The sequence below is a fragment of the Argopecten irradians genome, chromosome 6, assembly GCF_041381155.1.
Source record: "Argopecten irradians isolate NY chromosome 6, Ai_NY, whole genome shotgun sequence".
NCBI lineage: Eukaryota > Metazoa > Mollusca > Bivalvia > Pectinida > Pectinidae > Argopecten > Argopecten irradians.
The window spans coordinates 10,456,523-10,481,585 of NC_091139.1; the positions used below are offsets into that span (position 1 = coordinate 10,456,523).

At 34.5% G+C, this 25,063-nt stretch overlaps 1 protein-coding gene across 3 annotated transcripts in view; it reads right to left on the reverse strand.

Moving 5' to 3' along the window:
* Positions 1-3,158: 3,158 nt before the first annotated feature.
* Positions 3,159-25,063, reverse strand: part of LOC138324944 (uncharacterized) — a 31,095-nt gene continuing 9,190 nt past the window's right edge. The window contains exons 2-22 of one of the 3 annotated variants that reach the window (XM_069270220.1): positions 21,814-21,882; positions 21,157-21,242; positions 20,460-20,555; positions 20,120-20,218; positions 19,116-19,403; positions 18,629-18,764; positions 14,845-15,058; positions 13,225-14,075; positions 12,835-12,952; positions 12,137-12,319; positions 11,924-11,960; positions 11,259-11,522; positions 11,091-11,138; positions 9,682-9,866; positions 8,019-8,223; positions 7,529-7,648; positions 7,049-7,203; positions 6,698-6,811; positions 6,125-6,239; positions 5,258-5,351; positions 3,181-5,010 (exon numbers count right to left, since the gene is read on the reverse strand). In XM_069270220.1, coding sequence (XP_069126321.1) covers positions 4,878-5,010; positions 5,258-5,351; positions 6,125-6,239; positions 6,698-6,811; positions 7,049-7,203; positions 7,529-7,648; positions 8,019-8,223; positions 9,682-9,866; positions 11,091-11,138; positions 11,259-11,522; positions 11,924-11,960; positions 12,137-12,319; positions 12,835-12,952; positions 13,225-14,075; positions 14,845-15,058; positions 18,629-18,764; positions 19,116-19,403; positions 20,120-20,218; positions 20,460-20,555; positions 21,157-21,242; positions 21,814-21,882 — 3,610 coding nt within the window. In that variant the 3' untranslated portion in view covers positions 3,181-4,877. Of the gene's footprint in view, positions 5,011-5,257; positions 5,352-6,124; positions 6,240-6,697; positions 6,812-7,048; positions 7,204-7,528; positions 7,649-8,018; positions 8,224-9,681; positions 9,867-11,090; positions 11,139-11,258; positions 11,523-11,923; positions 11,961-12,136; positions 12,320-12,834; positions 12,953-13,224; positions 14,076-14,844; positions 15,059-15,810; positions 15,947-16,374; positions 16,648-18,628; positions 18,765-19,115; positions 19,404-20,119; positions 20,219-20,459; positions 20,556-21,156; positions 21,243-21,813; positions 21,883-25,063 lie in introns of those variants that run through there. The other 2 variants (XM_069270221.1, XM_069270222.1) reach the window with 2 other exon arrangements.

The following is a 25,063-nucleotide window of genomic DNA, read 5'->3' on the forward strand; positions in this document are numbered from 1 at the left end:
GTCTGTCACGTATCGTGGTGATTCAGTAGTTTCTGAGAACTTCCTGGAACTTTTTGCGGGGAAGAAAGTGGAAGAAGTAAAAAATACACCCATCCCACTCCCCCTTTGGTTTGGCGAACATATACATGTTCATTGGAAAAATAATAAACGAAATGCATCGTTTTGAGTTGTTACTTACAGTATTATTGAAAAACATATCTTGATAATTTTATATATAAATGTAACATCTAGAGACAATTCGTAGAGAATATATTTTGCTATTCATTTCGTTTAACAAAAATTTTTGTCATTGCTCTATGTCACTGGTTTCCACTATCACAAAAAGAAACGCCACACATACGAAAATGTCCTAAAACAATTTCCTAGCATTTGTCATTCACAAGCATGTACATTTCATATAGAACATGCCATGCATTTACCTTATTTAGGTATTATTTTGGTAATACAGTGTATATAATTGTGTGTCGGTATATATTGTTTGACTTACCATTGTCCCCACCACTTTTGATCACAAACTGATGTCCGATATGCAGAGGTATACCTGTAGCTGCATGTCGATCTAAAAAAACAAAAAAAAAAAAAGAAAAAAAAAAACAAAAACATAGTTTATGTACAAAACACAGCAAATTACAGAATCATTAAATAATCAAACAATATATAATTTCGTATATCACAGCTCAACAATATAATACTAGCATCTTTAATTTGGTGGCGTGTTCAGGTACATTCGCATATAAATCACACTTTTTATATCACGACAATACAGTACTAAATAAAACAAAACAAAAAATCCTCATAATTGATCGAAATGTATTGATGTTCCTTAAATGTGATATGCATGAGAGTGCTGAAACCTGTTGCTTTAAAACAATACTTACCCACAACATACTCCAAAAATAACACTTGCTACCACCAGGACAATAAATATTCTTATCCACATGACAACAACTAGCTAATTATTTTATAATAAGAACTATGATAAAAAAACAAAATTATCCAAATGTGCGTTAAATAAAAACAGCTACCATTACAATACATTAGAAAACCTCTTTCTACATGCACAGACGTCCATATCTTGCAAAATACCAGTTCTTTGAGATCGATAAAAGCGATAAAGTTATAGTAAAGGATGATTTAAGGGTTCAATGTTTACATAACATGTCATCGAAGCTAATGCTCATATAGCCGATAACCTGCAAGACTTTCATCTTTTGTACTTTACAAGCCAAAAAGGCTATCCTTGTTCCTCATTCCGTAATATGACAAATCACCTTATATATTTTCCTACGTGTATAACCTGTCATATCAAAACGTAACTGTTAATACATACCTATTGACTTTGGGTCTTTGCATGATCGTATCAGATATAAAATATAAATCACCGCATAATACTCTCGATAGGTACAATTTATGCGGGAAATAAGGGCCACATAAAATGAAATATGGACTCAGCATACTTATCACGGAAAGAGTGTTGTGTTTACATTTTGATTTCTCACGAATCATGACCTTAAAACCAGGCTTTGTCGAGATAAGACATATTTTTTTTAATCTTGATAACGCATAGCCTAGGACTGGGATCTTTACAGCATTGAGTTATAAAAACACTAATAAGGACAATGAAAATGTGAATTATTATCCTTTGACATTTGACCCCCTAATATTACAATGAGCCCAGAAAAAAGTCGGATATTCTAAATAGCATACAATATGCAGCTGGCCATAAGGTATCTTCATGCAAAATACTTATCACTGAGTGGCCGTAGAACGGCCCAAAGTGATACCCCTCCTTTCGCGGATATTTGTCAATAAAAATTATGTAGATGATACTTAAGCCAACATGACACGGTACATACTACCCTGCATATAAGTTTCAAATATATTGTTCGAAAGGTTAAAGGAAACATGTGCTGGTTGCTATTGATGTAATAGCTGATGGATATCTGTAAGTAAATGCCGTAGTCTACAATTGATATTGTGGGTGGCAAACGTTTTCTTTTCTTTGGCGTTTTTTTTAATTGGTTCCATTTGTCAATACGAATAACTACATTTTGTAAGTTGGTTTATAAAAAGAGTTTAGTTATTGTTTAACAAATGTTGCTTATTGTCAAATATTTCGCCAGTATATTAGAGTTCTTATCGAAAGGATACATTTGAAGATAAGAGGTTTGTATATTCTATAATGCAGTGCCTTACCATCAGAACATAACACTTGATTTGTTTTGACAATTGAATGCCTAACATCTATAGTTAAAGTTCATTGGTTGGCTTGTCTGTTGATTGTGCTAAGCATCATAAACAAATGTAAGGTATTCAGAGACAATCTCCCCTGTAAGAAAGTGGTGCTATTGTGTTTTTAGAAACGGGGAATGTTGGTGTTGTTTTTTTTAGCAATAATGGAACTATGTGTCATCAGTGTTCTCCCTTACGGATTCTTACTGCTGGTCCTAAGGACTGGCTGACCCAAGAAGTTACTGGTCCTGACGGAAAATTACTGGTCGTTACAAAATTACAATTCATCCTTCATCCTTGTAGTTTTTAAAATTACAAAACTATACTAGCAAAGCAATAGTTTTACTAACAAAATATATCCGCATATCCGGATAAGTATCGTGCGCTCTCAACAAAGCTGACTGAACACCAGAATATTACAAAAATTGATTTTGTACAGTTTGATCTTCAACCTTTCTATAATTCTACTGCTATTTTTTGTTTTGTATATATCCTTTATCTGGACCAAAAATTGCAGGTCAAAGGACCAGCTACATGGCAAAAATTGTCTGTCCGACTATAGAGTTGTCGGTCACAGGCAGACGGACAGGCGTTAATTTCGAACGCTGTGTGCCATGCTATAATACCCTAACGTATCTATACCGTCCATTCTACAATTTAATCGTATTAAAATATACCGAAGCCAAGAGCTGAAACTACAATGTATAATCTAATGCGTGTATCGGTCAGAAGCTAGACTCCGGAGCCTCCCTACATGTAAAAGGGGGCGAACGTTCGACTTTAGGACACGTGAAATGTCGATGTAAGAATGTGTATTCCCATAATGGATTCTTTTGTTTGTAATCCTAGTGATTAGGATGGGCTATAACAGCTTCTAAACTTGAATTCACAAGGATAAGGGAAAGTAAGCGAATCCAGACTCGTAAAATGGGAAAACACATGTTTTATTAGAAAAGCAAATCATAAGTCGGCAATTGAGCGCATTTATATAATTTGGGAAATTAAAACATATAATGAAAAATAAAACCTTATCAATGTTCTTACAATAACATCATAAGACAGGGTTTAGCTAAATATAGAATAAAAAAGTGATAAAGGAATCCCTAATGGAAGCATCATACTGTATATTTAAAGGGACAATTCACTCAGGCTAATTCTTTTACATAACCAAGAAGCAAAATATAACATAAACGTATTGTTCTACATTTCTTATGAAACATATAACACAAGATATTGACAAATTCCACGTCATAGTTTAGTATTTTAATTTATACCGTTGTAATAACAAATCGCTGATCAATCCGATTAAGCAGGTACAATATGTACGCTGTGCCCATACCCGAGCAAAAGTCACGCACGTTAAACAAATGAACTACATAACCACTGAGGAGGTGATTAAATTATTTTTAGGCAAGACAATTCACCATCATAAGGTAAACACACTACTGTCAGAGCGATCTGAGCAGTTCTAGACAAAAGTTACACTACTCTACGAGCAAGGGACAGGGTTCGGCATACAAGAAGTTCGACCACAATGTGTAATGGCGGACAGCGAGCGAGTTGAACATTTCACACGCATTTCACCACCATGGGATTTTCTGGCATATCACAGTAAAACCGACTGATCTAATTTGCATCAGAACTAGTTTTTGTCCGATATATGTACAAATTTTAATGTTCTCTTGGACTGAATTGTCCCTTTAAATATATTCCTAATATATACATATAAGGCATGTTGTGTTGTTTCTCCGTGGCCAAAGGAAAACATTGATGTGTTCTAGTGTAACTATATAATTATTAAACTGCAAGATTAGTCATGAGAACAAATCGTTCTACATGTAGTGTCGTTATATATTAACATGGATGTGCACATTTTGTAATAATTAAATTTTGTTTGTTACGAACATTTTTATTGGATTAAAAATTTACTTTATCAGCGCATAAAGGAAAAAATGACGTCGCCGTTTATGACGTTGCTTCTGATTGGCTGAGATGATGACGTAATGGTTTCATAGACAAAACAGTCCCAAACTGAATTTTGAGTATTGCAGAGATTATCTTTAGTAAATTGAATTATAAGGATTAACTTGAATGGATTTTTATGTTATGGAGATATAACAAAAATATGAGTGTACTTCGCGGTTATTAAGAGTACACTCAGATTTTGTGTTATATCTCCATCACATGAACAAAAATCCATTCAAGTTAATCCTTAATTAGATAATTATTTACTGATGCAAAATACAACTAATTTCTACTAAAGTAATGAAAAAACAGTCACAATTTAGAATTAACGTGGCTCATTACCATCATATGTCACAAAAATTCTGGTTAGTTATATACATGGCAAAAACAAAATTATAAGCTGATATATTAAAATTATGAATGAAAAAAAGGTTACAATATAAGTAAAACAAGCTCAGTTGCAGTTATTTTCTGCCGTATCATTGTCTTCATATACTTTTTATAAGTCAACTGCACTGCACTTTCAAATGGAATAACTCTTCAAATATTGCGTCATTTATCACTCTGTTCACGCAACTATAGATGAATTTCTTCGTCAAGTAGTTCGCATATCCGAAGAACATATACAATATCGGCACGTTTAGCTGCTGTCCGGTTCAGGTGGTTGTGCACGTCTATTTTCACTGAGTAGCATAGTAATAGTAATCTGCCACACTGGATCTGAAGGTACTGCTGATATCCTGCACAATGGCAGAGAACTTTGGCCGTGATGACTGTTTATCTTGCCAGCATTTCTTCATTATCTCGAAATGCCTGCAAAAATAAGCATACTCATAATGGACGTCAATCACAGTCATGGATGCTTACCGCTTTAATCTCTCTGAACGATATTTATTCAAACCATACAAACCTAATTACAACAGACTAAATAATGTTCCACAAGTTGGTTCAACATAATATATACTATTGAAGGTTGTGAAAACAGAGTGATTTAGCAGATGGATGGCTGGTATATTATCACCTAGTTAATGTGATTTACCTGGACTTTACGATAACTTACATGTCAGCACAGTATTCCGGACGGCTCATACGGTAACCATTGGATACCTTCGTGGCCACCTCCATACTCCGTATTCCAGGGTACGGCGTCTCACCTGGAGTTGCCAATGATTAATTTTAGATAGAATAATATCCATCATAAGAAAATATCCTTATCATGACTAAAATTGTATATTTCTCGTAATCAGCCAACTTTTTAGAAAATATTTTTGGTGCACTCGAAGTGAAAATTGGTGAATCAACATTCTTAATAATTGACATGGCCGAAAATAACACCCAAAATTTCGACAATTTCCGTCTTAAAAATGTAGCCAAAATTTTATTTGTTACATTTTGCCCACATATTTGTGATCATAATATATTGATTACATTAATCATTATTTTGATACCTTTTTGGATCAAAAAGGGAACCCTGTCATACACCTCTGCTGGGCAACTTTAATTTGGCCACAGCACAGGCCCCTGGGACCTTTTGAATTTTTTAAAAATATTTCAAGGGTTTGCATTTATGTTGCTACTTAAAACATATGATTGTAATAAAATTGGTTCGTGGGCAAATTTCCAATGTTCGTGAAAGAGGTCCTTTATTTCTTTCTAAACTGTAACAAGCATTTTCATTGGCTTAACATTATTTTAACGTATGTAACGTCGTTTCTAATTGGCTGATAAAATGGAATCAATTTGGAGTTTTGAAAAGAATATCGAAGAGATTATCTGTTAGAAGATTCAATTATAAAGATTGATTTCAATATTTTTATCACACAACATCATAAAAGGTATTTAAGTTCGGATTGTGTGTGCTATATCTCCATAAACATCTATTCAAGATAATCATTACGTAATATACTTTTGTACTTATGTATCATACCTAGACTGAATATTTCCCACAGGACAATTCCATAGGCCCATACATCACTCTCTAGGGTCGCCTCTTTCAATGACGTCATACATTCTGGAGCCATCCATTTGATTGGCACCTTCTCCTGATTAGTAACAAAAATATGTGGTTTTCACTTAAAAGCTTGTGAAAAAAAATGCATCTGTTACATTGCTGAACGGATGATGTTTTCATATATTGTTTTAAAACAATTGTCGGTATAAGGTTCCTTATGGTTTCTGTCGCTTATTTTGTGTACATGTGGAACTCAGGAAAATTGATCATCACAAATAAAGTGTAAACATAAAAAGAACCATACAACTTGAAATTGCGAAAATACACTGTTATAAAAAAATCAGGGTCATTCGAATGCTTGAAGAGCTTCGGGCACTGTCATATTTCAAGCGTCTGCATGAAATAAAAAAAAAAACCCTGAGTTGTCTTCCTTACCATGGGACTACAGTATTAAAATAACATATTAAGTTATGTTTGTATGTGTTTCATAATAACAATGAAACAATGTAAAGTAGTAGCACTCTGTCTGTGGATACCTATCGCACTTACCTTCCCTGTATCTCCATCCTGCTCGGTCTCTTTCGTTGGTCCAAAACCGGCAATTTTGGCTTCAAGACTTGATGTTAGAAGAATATTCCTTGCAGCCAGGTGGCGATGGATAATCTAAATAGATTTACAGAGTTTTTAAGACGTTAATCCAAGCCATCGATACTTTTTTGTATATTTAAACACTTATCCTTTTGATTTTGCATTTCATTCCCATACGTTGTTATATTTGAAATAAAAAATATAAAGCAATGGGTCTTAAAGATTCCAAATGAATTGTTTAGAAATTTTCTTGACAAACCTTTACACCAATAATAATCTTTGTTATACCCAAATTAATGTAAATTACTATACCTCTTTAGAGGCTAGATACTCCATCCCTTTCGCTATGTCAAAGGTCATACGATACAAGGTGTCCACTATGCTGTCTGTGACGTTCGTCTTCTGGTTCTGTAGCCACGTCCTCATCACGCCACCCTCACAATACTCCAGCAACATAAACTGACCCACTGCAGAAAAGATAAATACCACTGTGGTGAGTGGCTAATTCTCATTCCATTATAAGGTTACTTTCCTATTTTTATAAATACAGGATAGAGATTTAAAAAATGCAGATCGCTGACATATTTTGTAAATGCTCACTACATTGTTTCAAATTACAATAATAAAGAAAAAAACATTAGGCTGAGTGGAAAGTATCAATATAGACCAGCATATTATTGTAAAATGAATATACTTTAATTGAAACAAATAACATAATAATTCTGATAGAAACATTTCTGAAAATGAAATTTATTTTGATACAGTGTACATATAAGTCAGAGGATACAGTACATGGTTTGTTGTCAAGGACAGCTCCGACGAACTGTACCACGTTGGCATGGGAACCAACTTTGGTGGCGAAGAAGTTAATCTTGGCGTTCATTACTAAAGCGTCCAGCTCAGTGTGCGATTCTGAAATAGAAGATCGAAATGTATCACCATGACAAATAGTAGACAAATATATTACTATTCAAATTATTACACGAGACTGGCATTTAAAATGAACACATCCATCTCCTCTCTCTTCGCCCCTTAATACAAAAAAAACTTGTCTGTCGACTTTTTGTATGATCACATTCCCCTGCCTGTTCCTTGATTGGCTTTAAAGACATGCTTGAATGTATAATCATCAAAAACATTTTATTCAAAGGATCAGTTTATTTTAATACCAATTGATTTATTTATTTCTTATCATTTTGGGTTTCCGTAGACTAAAAAATAATGATTTACATTTATATTAATGAAAAAAAATAACTTTCGTTTGAAAATCAGATTTTCCTACCTTTTAGAACCTTAGCTACAACAGTCCTCCTATTGTTTGTTTTGACGTTTTGTGAAGCTTTGAATATGTCAGCAAACCGGCCAGTGGTCAACTTCTCCACCAGGGACACCTTGTCGTGAGGAACCTCCCAGGACTGGTGGTCATTGAACACCATTTGACCGTACATATATACATCATCGTCACCAACATCCGAATAGGCCAGGTTCTAGTTATAATGGATACGAAAGTTTTTTTTGGTTATGTTTCCTTTAAAATTTTACACAGTAATTGTTTCTCTATCAATACATTTCATGTATCAATGCTTCATCGTTATTAATAGTCTAATTTGTGTTCTACGTTAAGGAAACATTGTATCGAAAAAATGAAATGATGAATATATAACATAAAGCAAACATAAGCAATAAATTTAAGAATAAAAAGTACTAAAAACGAAGCTACAATATATGTTTATCATGGCTATCTAAAGTATGATTCCAGCATTTGCGTTAAGGATGTATTCCTCTGAGGTTTCAGTCCCGTTGAAGTCTCGTTTCTACAATGATCAAAGAAGTTATGAGATTTTCAAATATAATTTATCAAAATCTTTAGCAAGTTGCCAGTTGGAAATTTTGTCAAAAAATTACATTTCTATTTTTAGTAGGTTTTTATACGGGGATTCTAAGATTTGGCCGCCATTTTGAAATTGTGTCTTTTTTTTGCTTTGAGAAGAGTTTTACCATTTTTTACTGAAATTGTTTTTACTCTAATCATCACTGCGCCAGCAATTTTAGCTGTATCGAGCTAATTTTTGCTGTAAATCTTTACTAGGTTCGTGGTAATTAAAATATTGAGCACTAATATGTGAAATAATACGCTTTTGTCACTTTATTTTTTTTTACATTTAATGAAAATTTGAGCACTTTGATTTTTTACTGTAAAATACTGAAAAATAACAAATATTCAAATGGGGCAAAAAAGTAAGCACACGGACCCCTAATTTTTTGGCCTGATTTAGAAAGAACAATCCTTTCCCTACTGATATGCAAAAAATTAACAAAAGTTTAATACCATAACTTTTTCTATAAAAGGTTAAATTTGGCAAAAATGACTGAAAATAGTGCATTCTGTAGCTCAAAATAAAGGTGTAGGGGTAGCATATGTTGTTATTCTGAGAAAAAATGTTAGTCTTATTAATCAATACTGTTATATTTTTAAAGAAGACTACTAGAAAATAAATTCTACAAACATCCATTCATATCAAACACCTCATTAGGAAATTATGGCTTTAATCTCTTGTGTATATGGTAAAAACGGCAAAATTCCGATAAAATCCAATATTTTGTCAACTAGTTATCTTTGAATGACAATAGCTTAAAAACGAGCACACGGACAGATGATTTTTCTTCCATTTTCTTTTATGGGATGAACTCCTATTTCCAAAAATCTATGCGAGAAAATAAGTTTAATACAAGAAAATTTTGACTTCTGAGAGGAGTACATCCTTAATATGCGTATTCTGCATAGACGGTATTCGTAAACGTTCTATATTTTGTGTGCTCTGGCATCCCTGACTTATAAAACCTCGAGATAAAATGGTCTATTTGAGTTGGGTTTTTTTTTAATTCATGAAAAGTCTTCATAACACGACCTGACTCTATGCTGTTACTATTTTATGACTATATACCGCAAAGGATTTTCTTTCCATTTGTCTATTAACATCATTGGAGTCGATGTAGGAATTAGTGGCCCGTCTGCGCCTGGTCGTTCGCCTCTGTATGTGACCATATATGGACTCTTTGTAGCGATTGAGCCGCCCAGTTCTCCAAAGTACAATCCCGGCGATAAGTAAGCCAGCAAGGATCAGCATAACTTAAAGGGAAACGGAATAGTACGAGTGATGTATTTCGTGTAAATATAGAAAATATATTGTTTAGTATGTACTAGAGTGCTTAACTACACTTAAAATATACTATGTTTGTGTTATATATTTGTAAACATTTACAAAATCTTTGGGAATTGATATCATTATTGAGAAAACAAAACAAACTGTATATCATATACCAGATAAACATCGACATATTGACGTCAAGGTATAGTTTGCCTCCTGTAGTCTTTCGTATTTAAAACGATGACGGTATATGCGGCAAATAAATTAATCTATATAAACAGTCTTGATTCCATTTCAAAGCTAGTTTTGTATTTTTTTTTGGTATTCCTGGAATCCAATATTAAAGTTATATGTGCCGTATTTTTTATATTCACGTATCAAGATAAGCTTTTAATATGTTATTCATTACCGAAAGTTACTAACATTTTGAAAATTACAGTAAATTCAATGCATTGGTTTAAATTTTACAAATACAAATAGGAGCAGAAAATGATTTTTAGCAGTACTGCCAAAAATCATTATATGTACATATATAGTGAAGCGAAATGAGTACCTACGGTCAGCCCATGAAGCCAAATTATCGTCTACAATTTAATTTCACATTTAGTAATTGTAAAGTGATTTCTGCAGGAAAGTTTCTATCTAAACATACATAAGGCATAAAAACCAATAATTTTACATTACATGATTTCTGTGTTGTAACTAACGTTTATAAGACATCTGCAGTCATTTGAATGTTTTTTTACGATTTAATTCATCAAACCTTGTGGTTTTTAATAGATTAATGAAGAAAAATTAACATGTCAAAATTTCCGCCCGGTTACGGCACATATAACTTTGAACATATTTTTGTCAACGGTGGAAATACAGAAGCGACCGTGCTCCATCATTTTGTGCGTTACTCATCTGTCATTACGTCATTTCGTCGTCTCGAACGTTTTTCATAAATGAGAACGAAAATTCTTGCGATAATTCGCACGAGGGTTCGGAAAAGATAGAATATGACGTTTTAAGTGGAAAACACGACGTTTTGTTCGCATCGTGCACGTGATTTGATGAACCAATTACATTGATCGATTCAGTGAAATGTTAGAATGCTAATAGTAATTGTTAAAATGCCCTGATGACCCTGAATGTGTCCAGATTTCTTGTACATAAATAGTTGAGAGAGAAATTATTCTATTTTGTTTTTGTATTCTACATACCTATAGTAATTGCCGCTATAGCACCAGCTGACAAACCTTCGTATTCTCCTGAAATGAAAACCAGATCAACACTACTGAAGAAAATACCACGCAGATAATCAGATACTTAGTGACATTGTCTTAAAACATGAACACTTATTACGTTTTAGTGGAGCTTTCATTATTTACCTGTCGTGAACGTAATTTCCACGGGATCACTCTGTTCTTCTCCGTACACAACGACAAACTGAGCGATGTATGTAGTCTCGGGGTCAAGGTCGCCAAGCGTGTAGTACTCAGCGTCTTTGTGAATGTTCATTGACCTTGTCTGCCCAGACACATTGTACATCAATAGAATGTCCGTACGGTCATAACACGTTGGTCCCTGATGCCACTGGAAATTAACGCTGTACGAGGTCGAACCTGCGACCTCTAAATCCATTGGACCAGAATCTGTTGCAAAAGAAGAAAAAGATAGAATACTAGCTGTTGCAATAATGAAAAATAATTGAATAGCTTGTTCCTCTTACAGTCGTTACGAATACGCCATGCAGATATAACATGCTAACCTATAGTGCTGTAACGAAAGATAAAGGTATTCGTTGCATACAATTAACCTGTTTGTAGTTAGTAAAACTAAATCTGAAATCCATTGACGTAATATCATATTAATAGGTGGAGAGAATTTCTATGGAACAGGATTAATATGAAATCACATCGCGCCGTATCCATACGTATCCAGCGTTTGCTATTGGTTGCACTTTGCAATGTAATAATAGTGTGGGAAAAAAAACCCAGAAAATATTTTTAACACAAATAGTTTTTTACTCGACAAGTGCTTTTGTTATACTTACATTCTTCCATTCCTCGCAAAGACGTCAGGTCGATAACCTTGAAAGGACGAAAGCATAGACATAATTCACAATTTATTTCCTAATGTCAATTTATTAATATAATATACATATTAAATACACGTCACTTTTTACACTTCCTTTGAAATGTCAATGATGATTTTGTATTGATATAGTTTTTCATTCATTTGTAAATTCTATATAAAGTATCATTACCTGAAATCGCCCGATTGAACGTAACATTGCAGAGTTGAAAACTTCGATGTCGATATTTGTTACTTGTGTTTGAAGTTCGTCCTTTGGCACTTTGAACCAGCAGTTGTTGACCTCGAATTGGTTATAGAAAAAGTAGCATTCGCCGTCAGCAGAACAGGCTCCCTCCTGTAGACTTGGTTTACTCTGGATGGATATTATCAGTCAATTCTTAATGTGATCGTTTTAACAAACTACATACAACATTGCTAAATTAGAATACTTTTCAAATATAATGAGAATTAAGTTATTCAATGTTCATTTTTATGAAATATTATTTCAGTATTCCATATCTAATTATTTTCATAATTGTTATGAATTGCATGACCTTGATGTTGATATTGACCTGAGTGTTGTTCTGATGTTTCTAAGTATGGCCATTTGTAAAATTAATATATCTTGATATTCTTCTTTTCCATTGATATTAGAGAGTGTTACTTTACCCAGTTTAGAACTAAAAATTCGTTACGACCTCGAATTCTTTCGAAGCCCCTGGTTTTATTTTTTCCGTTACTTCCGTCCCAATTTCTTAACAACATACTATTTAGCTTGAGATAGTGATTTGAATGGTATGCCTTTTGAAAAAAAAAATAATAAAACATTAAAGGCATGGGATTTCGAAACAAGTATGCTGTAAATTTAACTGAGGAGAAATTCCTTACTTCGGTAACATTGCCACTTTCACTGCCGGATTGAAACAGCTCCCCTGAATTATTAGCGCTTATTTTCCATTTGAGCATATGGATTCCACTGTGTCTGTCGGATGCCAAAATCGAAACTCTACAATGCAAACAAATAACATAATAACTACAAAAGATCATTCAAAATAGTCAAAACCTAGGTTTTCCAACAATATTTTAATTAGTCTTTGTCTTATTCTATTAAATATTCAAACACCAAAGACGTGTTATACACAAATCATTTCGGGACACAAACAGGAAATATTACCATACACCTAAACAATCCGGCAAAGCTTTCTATTGACGTTGGACTGGTGAGATACCAGTAAGAAACATTTGAGAACAAAGCTTGTCTATATAACTACAACTCACCGGCTGGAGAACGGAAAAGAACCATTGTGCATGTTTTTGTTAAAGACTGGTTGTTCTATGACGGGTGGGGATGAGTCAGTATGCAACAGGATGGAGTCGGTGGCATTGTTGTTTACAACATCATATACACGCACCCATATACGTATGGAGTCGCCATCGTGTCGCGCAATGTTGATAGAAGTGCGTTCGGTTAGGTATCCAGGCACGTTTTGCCATCCATGGGTGGGAGTCTGGGTGATGGTCGTTCCTCCATTTTTATCACGTTTGTAAGCTGTTTGCACACGTACTATTCCATGTACATTTTCAACGGGCTGCATCATACGCTCTCCTTCATTGTCGTCAAGGCCCGGCTGTACATACCGATTTATAATTCCATTGTACACATCCTTTCTGAATGGTGAAACTCGTGTTAAAAGATTCAAATTCACGTGATCATGGTTAACAAAATGATTGGCCCAGCTAATCTGGATAGGATCACCAAGAGCACTTTCGTTTTGCAATGTTGATATCCATAGGTGTTTTTCGCCAACCGATCCGGGGATGGCCATTTTGTTATCATTTATGGAGATATGTGAAGAATTGTCGAACAGAAACAGTCGTCTGGCGTACTTAAAGTTGCTCGCCTTGTCCGCTACCTCCAGTAGAATACTATACATACCGATTCCATTCGGTGCGTAAACAGGAAATGGCTCAGTTACATTCACCTGTATAGTAGACAAAGAGTGGTTTGTGTTTATTTCAGTTAGTTCCCCTGTCCTGCTATCTGGCCCCAGATTGTACACATCAATTGTATACTTGTTGAGACCAGAAAGATCGTCTATCCAGCCGTCCCAGCTGATGGTGACTGGCTCCTGAAGAATACAAATCAAATCACATTCTGTAGTTTTTATGTAGCAGTAATGATTCATGTCATTCTCATTAATTTAAGTAAAATTATTGCATCAGATAATGATTGTTTTTCATTTTCGAAATAACCGGGCAAAAACGTCAACTCCAAATAATACCATTTCTTGTTATGAATTAGAAGGTCTCAGGGCGCGGTTGTTCAAACAGTGTTAAAACGTAATCACATGATTAGTGAAAAAATCAATACCTATATGTACTTTTTTCAAGTTAGCTTCTTATGAAATTATTTGATCTCGATTGGAAAATTGTTGTAAGTTGAATCCCCTTTTAATGGGCCTTAGTGACCTCAACAAACATAGGTTTTCTTACCAACTGTCATCAAATAAATATGTCCAAGACTGATCACCCCACGTATAAAACTGATTTAAATTACCAGTAAAGAGTTGACTCTAAATGTCAATCCTGATATTATTAATCTTATACCCGACATTTTTGTCAACATTTTATGACATATTACATTTATTGCTGCCAATACAGATTGGCAAACATAGGACTAAGGTATATTGTATTTGCTATCAAAACACGTTTTATTGTTGGATCTTTTCGGTCTAGCTACACAACTATAAGTTATCTTTACGGGTATTTTGAACTTAAACTGCTGTATATTTGTTTGTCGTTTTTTTCACAGACCCTACATTATAAAATATTCATATAATGAATATAGATAGGAAATAGAAAATGGGACGATGTAAACGTTCGTGGTTGAGAACCTACCCTACTGATGTCTGTAGAGAGGTGTAGTGGGGACTCGTGGTGGGAACAGCTGTTGTTTTCACTACAGTGTCTAGGGATATGGAAGTCAAACATGTACTGCATCTGTTTTGTCGCTGTCCTCCCTGTATAATTCTCGGTCCTATCCCGGGTATTAGTGTTTTCGTTTGTGATGTATCTATACCCACCACTCTTCGCGGTAACTGTGGCAGTCAAGCTAAAAAAAATTTTTTTTTTCAATTTTAACTTATACATGAAGGAAACACAATGTATTTATATTTCTGAAACAACAATTCATCAAGTAACAATTACCTTTTAAATGTTGTTTGCGTGAAATTTCAATTTTCAAATAGATACGATAGTATCATACATTTTTTATATCTTCTGCAAGGTAATGCTGTTAACATTGTAAGAAAACGTGATAAATATACAATATTGCCGATAAATAGTATGATATAACATTGCAGGTGAGAGCCACGATTACTTGTGGATTTGTTAAAAACATTAATAGATAAAAATGTTGGCATTCGATAACACTGTCTATTACCGGGGTAGGGTAAAATAGCTCACATGCGTTTGACAATGATGTCGTCGACACATGCGGAGAAAGCTATATAGATTTGCTTTACAATTTGGGAAAAAAATAATCAAACATGGGTTCTGTGGAAGATTTTGGCCTCCAACCCTCGATAAGTCTGGAGTTGATTAACCAAAATCTTTCACTAGGGTTGAGATATCCCTGTCTACTTAAAAGACCCATGTAAGATTCTATTAATATTTTATAACCCGAGTGAAAGATTTTTGCGGGTGAACCCCAGGCTTATCGAGGGTTGGCGGCCAAATTCTTTCACAGACCCATGTTTGATTATTTTTCTCCCAATATGAGCTGTCTTTTCCCTACCACGGTAAAAGATAGAATTATCTTTTCCCTATCACCCGCGGGATAACCTTCTTAAGTACATGACATACTTATCCCCATGCTCCAATAGCCAATCAAAATTTGAGTCTGTGATGTTGCAGATCGTACTGTTTTTTATGTTGGTGTTCGCAGGGAAGCCATTACATTGGTAGCTTTTCGGTGGTCGTGTGTATATCACATTGTCGCCTACAAAATAATAAAAAAATAAATCATTTTGTGAAGCTAAATAATGTATGTAAATCACCCTTCACACTGTATAAGAAAAGACTCAATTATGAATGACCTTGATATTTGTCAGGTGTCAACAGATCTCATTTTCGACATTCATCATGGCAGAGTAAAAGACTTCCATATTTCTTCAAATCACAGGGGTAAAGCTATTTTGTTGCACTATTTTCAAGATGGTTACGTGAATTGAGTGCAGTTCGAAGAGGGTTTAAGACATATAAATCCTGATTATGACAGATTCAACGTGTCTTTTATAAGATTGAGCAAACGATGGACTGCCTAGTATATCAAAGAGAATACTGTATATGTTGAACGTCATCATTTCCCAGTACCAAAAATCAGTAAATTGAAATAGATAAAGGAGACAATTATATGGATAAGTTTACCTGGGCGTGTAATTTTATTGAGAGTTAACATTACATCAGCGTCCTGTATGCCGAACGCATACTGCTCGATATATCGCCGATCCGGTAGGTTATGGATATAAGGAGTAAAGTCAGCTTCGAAATAGACATTGACGATGTTATAGTCATTCTGATTGACCCATATCAGATCTACTTCGTTGTTATCTGGGGAGGACGAGTCTGTCACAAACCGGTACATTTCCTTTCCTGACGATCGTTCCTTCATAAGAAGAAAACCGCTGCACCTCAACATTGTTGGAGGATTCTGAAACTTTAGTAAATATCAATACACTGGCCACATCATGCAGCTGGTTCGTTTTGAGGGTCAAAGCATTCGCCATTTTGACTTAAAATTTTGATAAATCCCAAAGATCGTTGCATGACGACTGCTTTAGGCCATGCGTAACAGTCTGCACGGGTAGAACATATTCGCGTGATAAACCGACGAAAGTTATAAAACGTCGTTTGCAGATAAAAATTAACCTTTGCATTCCAATTGGAAAATCAATATCACATTCGAACCGAGTCCGTGCTTCACGCGCGTGCTGAACTTTGACCTAATGATCATCGCAATCGGAATTCCACATACTTTCACATATTTCTTTTATTTTTACTCGGTAATAAGACGTATTTAATATATTTTCCTACACTAATAGCAAAGATTTCTACGGGTGTGAATATTTCAAAATAATTAAGATTATTTTTGTCACAGTGCAACATGTTTAACAAAGGTTTTTGACAAAGTAAAATGGAAATCTCAAAATTGATTTATTGATTATCCATATTTTTTTAAAAATCGCGTATTTGTTGATTTTAACACTAGGGTGGAGGTAATTACAGAAGCAGAAAAAGGTTAATTCCTTACTTAGAGAGTAGGACATTGGAATATCTACCCTAGGACAGTCGTAAATCTCCACCTCGGGTAGAGATTTTTCTGGCCTACCCTCAAGGTATGGAAAGATCCTATTAGTCTTTTACCGAGGAAGGGAAGCAAATAGCTAACAAGCGTTTGACAACGACGTCATCGATACATGTGGAGATTACTAACAAGGACGTCATTAAATTTTCTTACAATATGGGAGAAAAAAAGTATTCAAACATGGGTCTGTGAAAGATTTTGGCTACCAGCCCTCGACAAGTCTCGGGTCGACCAGTCAAAATCTTTTACTCGGACTGAAAAAGATATTCCTGACCACTTCACAGACCCGTGTAAGTTTTATTAATCTATATTGTATACCATGTGATATTTTTTTTCTGATTCATATTTTTTTTATTGATTTTCATGAACATGTTATTACAACAAGGAATACAATTCATCAATACCAATAATATGTCTTACATTACAATTTTGTATATATGCAACAAGTAACAATTGGACATACACATTTACACAAACCCTACAAGACCAACATTTCATCTATCTACAATATGTGGATTGTCAAAGAGACAACTAAATTTCATTTTTTTCTTTTTCAAACAAGGCATGCCATCCTCCCTATCTTATAAGGAATTTTGTATATTCATTTTTAGATTTATACATAACCTTTTCCGCCTCATAATACTTACACATATGTAATTTAAGTACTTCAAAACATACATGAATTTTCTTAATTCTACAGTGATATACATATTGTTTGAAAAGTAAATGACATTATATTAAACATATTGTTATGCCGACCATGTAGACCAAGCAGTATTGATAGTGGTGACAAACTAACATTGAAAGTAGTTTTCTCAAGTAACCATTTCTCAAACTCCTTACGAAGTTTTGCTATCCTTGAACATTCGTAAAACAAATGTATATATGTTTCATTTTCATAACTACAGAATGTACATAGTGGAGAATCCACTACCTTAATTCTGAATAGAAAAATATTAGTTGGTACAATTCTATGGACCAGACGATATTGCAGCCACCTTAACGTGGTATCCTGTGTTTGTTTAAAAATAATCCTGTGGGTTTTTGTCCACCAGAACTCGTCATCATCATCCAGCCCTAAATCACATGCCCATTTCACCTTGTAAGAGTTATTAATTGATAATCCATATGATTGAGTTAAAGTTTTGTATATTATTCTTTTTCCAGGTTCATCTGAGACTATGATTTCTGAGAAATATGGAAAATTTGGGGGATCCATGATATTGGACTTCTCCTTCAAACTTGGAAAAGATTCTATTAATACCTTCTTTAATCCTTCAAATAATGATATTTATTTACCGAAACTACATGACATACTTATCTCCATGCTCCAAAAGCCAGTCAAAACTTGAGTCTGTGATGTTGCACACCATACTGTTTTTTATATTGGTGTTCGCAGGGAAGCCATTACATCGGTATCTTTTCGGTTGTCGTGTGTACATCACATTGTTGCCTACAAAATAATACAATGTATCATTCAGTGAAACTATAAAATGTATGTTAATTACCCTATACACTATATAAAATCAGAATATCATGAATAACCTTGACACAAGGGTCAACAGACCTCATTTTGGACATTATAACATTGTCGTAGATTAGGAGTGACTATTTGTAAGGTCGCAACGTCCAGTGTGCAGAGGATTTAAGACATATAAATAATGATTTTGAAAGATTCAACAAGTCCATTTTGATATATGTTGTAATGTTTCAGAGAAAATATTATGCGTTGTAAGTTATCCCAGTTCCAAAATATCAATAAATCAAAATGAGTGAAAAAAGACAATTATATGGATAAGTTTACCTGGGCGAGTTATTTTATTGAGAGTTAACATTACATCCGCGTCTTGTATGCCGAACGCATAGTCCTCAATATATCGACGATTCGGTAGGTTGTGGATATAAGGGGTGAAGTCAGCTTCGAAATAAACATTGACGATGTTATAGTCATCCTTGTTGACCCAAATCAGATCTACTTGGTTGTTATCTGGAGAGGAAGAGTCTGCCTTGAACCGGTAGATTTCTTTTCCTGAAGATCTTTCCTTCATAAGAAGAAAACCGCTGCACCTCAACATTGTTGGAAATTCTGAAACTATCGCAATTTTTTAAAATCATACTAATCGCGTGCTGGTAACATTAGAAAATTTTAATGAATACTTGATAAATTGAAATTGAGCTAATTAAGTCAAAGATCACGGTTCAGTTATAAGACACATATACGATGACTGCTTTCGACCATGGCGCATTGTAGTGTTGTCGAACCTGCCGCGCAGAGAGCGATGATGCTCCTTGCGAAAAACGACAGTGCGTCATGTTGAGAACATGTTGCACTGTCTGTTTTCGCATGTCAATTCGTTGCTATTAGGCGCGTTGTTTCATTGTCGCTCTTTCCATGCATTAATCATGGCATATTGTCGCTTTTCGTATGGGGTCCCACAAATGATAGTACTATCTGGTCGAAATCAGTATGTTTTTGTTCAAATATTCAAACTTGATTTTTCGCAGATTTAACTTTCATAAATGACCCTCAATATTTTTCGAATATCGACATTATCACTACAGATTATGTTATGATGGCATAATAAGGGTAACAGTACAATTACACGACCACAATATTGGTTAAAGCCTCTCATTGCTTTCTTAATTAGTAGTATTGTTATGAGTCATAATGGCTATAAGTATTTTTAAACACCGGAATTGAGTACATTTTGTACATTAGTTCTTAAACCAACATTTGTTATGCTTAATTTGCTGGTATGTTACCTTATCAGTCGTCTGATATAGAGAATAATTTATATGTTAACTTACGTTGTAAACAGGTTGTGCCTCCAAACTCATCCTGACATTGACAATTATCAGGATAAGTACACATGCCAGGAAAACAAGGCTTTAGATGTGAACACGTTACTGAAACATTCATTAGGACAGATCAATCATTTTGTATGTGAATTGAGTTACTGTTAGAAATGCTGGAAGCGGCAATGGCCATATCGGCCTTCTTTGTAAATGTTTTACAATTGAAAATAACATACACGAAATATCCGTTCCAACATAACAACATCACAAAATGTTACATGAAAATTTTCACATGTATTGGTGATTTATGTGAGCACTTATTCTACGTTAAGTCTTCATTAGATTTACGCACTTTGGGCACAGCTAGATCCATCGGTTCCTGAAGGACATTGGCATTTATTCGGACTCACACATGTGCCTCCATTTACACACGGAGGGGAACAGATAGCTGATAAAATAATCAAACATAAAGAAATACTTAGACGTTCACAAATAACGTAAAGTATACATTTGTATTTTCAAATTTTGCCACAGTAGTTAGTTTTTTTTTCCATCTTTTATTCCATAATTGTGTTACTTTTTCAAAACAATGCGTTATTATAGTATTAAATGTGCTAGTATAATAGCATCCGTTTACGCATTAGCATAATCGCCTTCACCATAAATGACAGTTTTATATAATTACTCTTTCAGTCTGTATTTTATTAGAGTTTCAGTATCATTGGTGAATATCATGATTGTTATTGCATCTTTTATGATTTAAATTTTCTGTTTCACAGCATTATACAAATGTTTATTCTGGCGGAATTTTTTTCCATTACCCACTTTAATGATACATACGACATTGAGTTGAGGTGAGCATCGATAAATGATATAGATACAGTAAAGTCTAGTAAGGACAGACGTAGAAAAAAAGAGAACTCTTTTCTATAGAATCTACATATACTTTGCATGTAGTAGGTAACAGCGAATTATGTTATGATTTGAACATGATTCAGGTACAATGGATGTAATTTCACATATTCGTTATTTTAAAATGTAATACGTACGTGTATTGCAGCCTGGACCTGTATAACCTGAACAACATCTGTATCTACAAGCCTGTCTATATCTGGTCACAGTCCTACGAGACCGGCTGCAAAATGAATACGATTGTTTTTACTGTCATTGTGCTATTTCGAATTGCTTAAAGATTGACCTACTCGGGTATTAGATTTGTTGATATTTTTTAATAAAAGATGGCCGTTGAATAGACATTTTGAAACTGGTTAGTTTAACTTAACAGAACAGATCTACATGCATGGGGAATCACCATAGGTCACTTCTGTAGATACAAACCCTCATTTTTGTGTCATTAGTTACACCATATAAGTATGCACAGTTTTGTTTAATATGCCTTATATATGTTTATATGAAAACATACCTGCATTAATCACTTTATAATGACTTATAACACAGGCAAAATATGAAATAAAATTGCAGACTACATCTTGGTTCCTGGTCTGACCGTATGAACTCATTTCACTGTGGTGGTGAAAATCATAATTATTAAAAGCACGTTTTGATTCATAGGTATGAATATTACGGCACATCTAACTTTAAAAATTTTTTATCGATGCTGTGCGGAAGGGAAACATTCACATGATCGTAATTAAATCTTATGTAGTAATAATAAACAGTTATTTGTGTATGCTATTCTCTCTTACCATATTCCAAAGCGAAAACTACATGTACTTGAGCTATAGGCAGCCGCATACGTGTAACAACAGGTCCCCCTATTAAAAAACAGGACTCATTAAAGGTATACAGCTTAAACAATAATTTTAATTTTGAACATGTAACTATAAAATGGTTTGGATGAATCTGTTGTTTTTTACGAGTTTTTAGATCACTGACAATATTACACTCATCATGACTTCATAACAATTTTAATGGTACTAAATCATTAGATTTACAAAGATTTTTAGGGTTTTTGACTTCCTACAAACGTTCTTAAACTTGAAACTAGAAAGTTTTCAAAATTACAACATTTTATTTGAAATATTTGGCAATGCTTATCAACGTTAAAATATAGGTGAACACAACTAGAAACTGTATCTGTCGGCATTAGCTGTTTATAACGGAAAGAGCCGAGTGCATCCTTGACTTCGAAATCGGAATCGCTGAAAATCTCATCCGGCTAATGAATATAGATGTAATAACACCACGAAGAAGCTTATATTTTATCGGTTAAAATGGCCTGATTAAGTATAATTACTTACATAATTACTTACATAATATATACTAATAATAATAAAAAAACTGTTAGAGATATCTTCATGATTCCAACTGTTCCGAAATCAGAATGATTTTTTTAGTGTTCCAGCAAAATTAATGTATTTTATTTTTCTTACTTTTTGAGAAAATCAACTTTTTATGTCGATGCAAAAATTCACTTGGAAGGTCTTTATCACTACGGTGTTGATTCCGGTTGAAATCAAGCGTTCTGACGCCCTTCGAATTTGCGAATTCAAACTCAACAAAAGTAGCGGAACAATATCAATAAACCAGATATTTTCAGCACTAAATATCGAGATTAATCAGACATAGAACTCGATACCAGGTAAAAAGAATTTCCTGTAACTGTTGCGATATGAAAATATTGCGTTGTTAGTAAATAAATGATTAATTTCTTTATTCTGATTATCATTTCTAAATTTGACGATTTGATCCCGAACATTCCAATGACGTCACTTTTTAGTCCTCTATGAGCCCGGGAGATTCGACCTTGCAAGCTGACGTTTTGAAGGATTGAATAAGCATTCATTTGCGGTATTATGGTGGCAATTTGCACTTATATACAGCATAACATAGTTTAAAATAATAGTGTTACTTTATCTTGGAACATTTCATTATTTAACAAAAAGAAACAGTAGGCCTACGTAGGCTACAATGTAAATCTTACAGCGTTTGTGGATACAAGGCTTCGTTTAGTAGATGAATTTCATGAAATATTGCACAAAAAACATCATTAACATACTTCTGAAACATATAATTAATGAGTTGAATCACAGGTGTTCGTTTCTAATATAAGTATAACAGTGGCGTAGGAAGATGAAATGTAATGGGGGGGGGGGCAAAGGTCCTCAATATTTTGTAACACCCCCCCCCCCCCCCCCCCCCCCCCCCCGCCGCCGCACCTTCAGGAAGAGATTAATTCAACTCCCAACCATATATGCTTTATGTACATTTTCATATATCATTAAATTTAATCATTGTACACATATATAGACAGTGGGGTCGCTAAAAGGAAATTAACGAACACGCAAATTTGCCAAATTAGCGTGTGAGCGTCGAAGGCGCGAAATTTTGGTGTTTTAGGGGTCTGAGGGTGACCCCCGGGAAAAAATATTGTAATCTAGAATGGCTGAGATGAGTTTAACAAGTATTTTGATTATTTTGCGAGCGCCCGAAAGCGCGAGATTTTGGTGTTTGGGGGGTCCGGGGGTCTCCCCCGGAAAAAAAATACGTTTTAGAATGTCTGAGATGAGTTTTACGATGCATTTTGATGAATTTGCAAGCGCCCAAAGGCGCGAGAATTTGGTGTTGGGGGGGGGGGGGGGGGGTTGGGTTCGGGGGTCTCCCCCGGAAAAATTTTACGATCTAGAATGGCTGAGATGAGTTTTACGATGTATTTTAATGATTATAATTTTAGCGTTCTTAATATGGTAATTTTTCGATTTAAAGCTACCTGTATTTAGAAATGATAATTGTGTCGTCATAAAATTACCGGTTTCACACCATCCGCACAATTTTGTGTAACATGAAAAAATGAATTAATTGTCTCGCTAAGACATATAAACAAATTGATCTTTTAAGAGACTTTTTTTTAAATAGTACATAGAATCCCTTGCTGGACATTTTTAGTCTAGTTCGTGTATATTGATTTTTTACTATTTAAGGTTTGACATTATGTGTTTGAACGTTATAGGAAATGCGCCGCGCAGCGGAAAATTTTCTATAATGAAGTATGAAAAATATGCAGGAGGACCCTTTTTTCTTTCAAGAAAGCATTTTTAGAAAATTTCAGTCGGCGAAAATGGGGGGGTAAAAGACATGTTTGCCCCCCCGTCCTGGGGAACGGGGGGGCAGTTGCCCCCCCTGCCCCCCCCCCCGCTTTCTACGCCCTTGCATAAGTATAATACTGGGTCAAGGTCTATAACTCAGCCGGCCATATAACACTACCCAATTTCAGAAAAAAGTATGATTATTAACCAACCGTAGAGGATATGACAATAGGAATACTCTCAATCGACAGCCAGATAATTTATCTGTAATTTGGTTTATGATACAATATATATCATGCCGTATAAATGTCACTAGGTATCCAGAAACATCGGAAAACAGCCAGATTTCAACTGGTCGGACACTGTGGTGCCCTCCGATAAACACGCCAGGGCTCTAATGGGTAGCTCCAAGCTTAATACTCCAATTAAGGCAGTAAAACAATATCTGTAAAGCTTCATTAACATCATCAGTAAAAAAAGTTCTTGCAAGAATGTTTCTCTGTCCAAACTGTTGAAACATCTGTAGGTTATTGTTTTATGACAGTTGTTTTTACTCTGAAAATGGGTCTTTTACATGCTTTGGTGATACATAAAATGTAAATACGGGAGAATGGTCACTTAAAGCAATGCAAGGTATTTTACTTCACTGATTAAGTCTTCGTTTGTAGAATAAACATGATCTATTATTGTACTGGATGAATGATCTACTCTTGTAGGTTTATTAACTAATTGAGACAGACCATAACATGTAGTGATGGTATTCCATCTGTTATTAGTACAGCCATTGGTTATATCAATATTGAAGTCCCCCATTAAGATTATATCTAAGTTTTCGTTAGCGGCTTTTTCGATTTGACTATCAAATGCATCAATCCAAGATACAAGTGATCTGGGTGGTCTATATGCATAA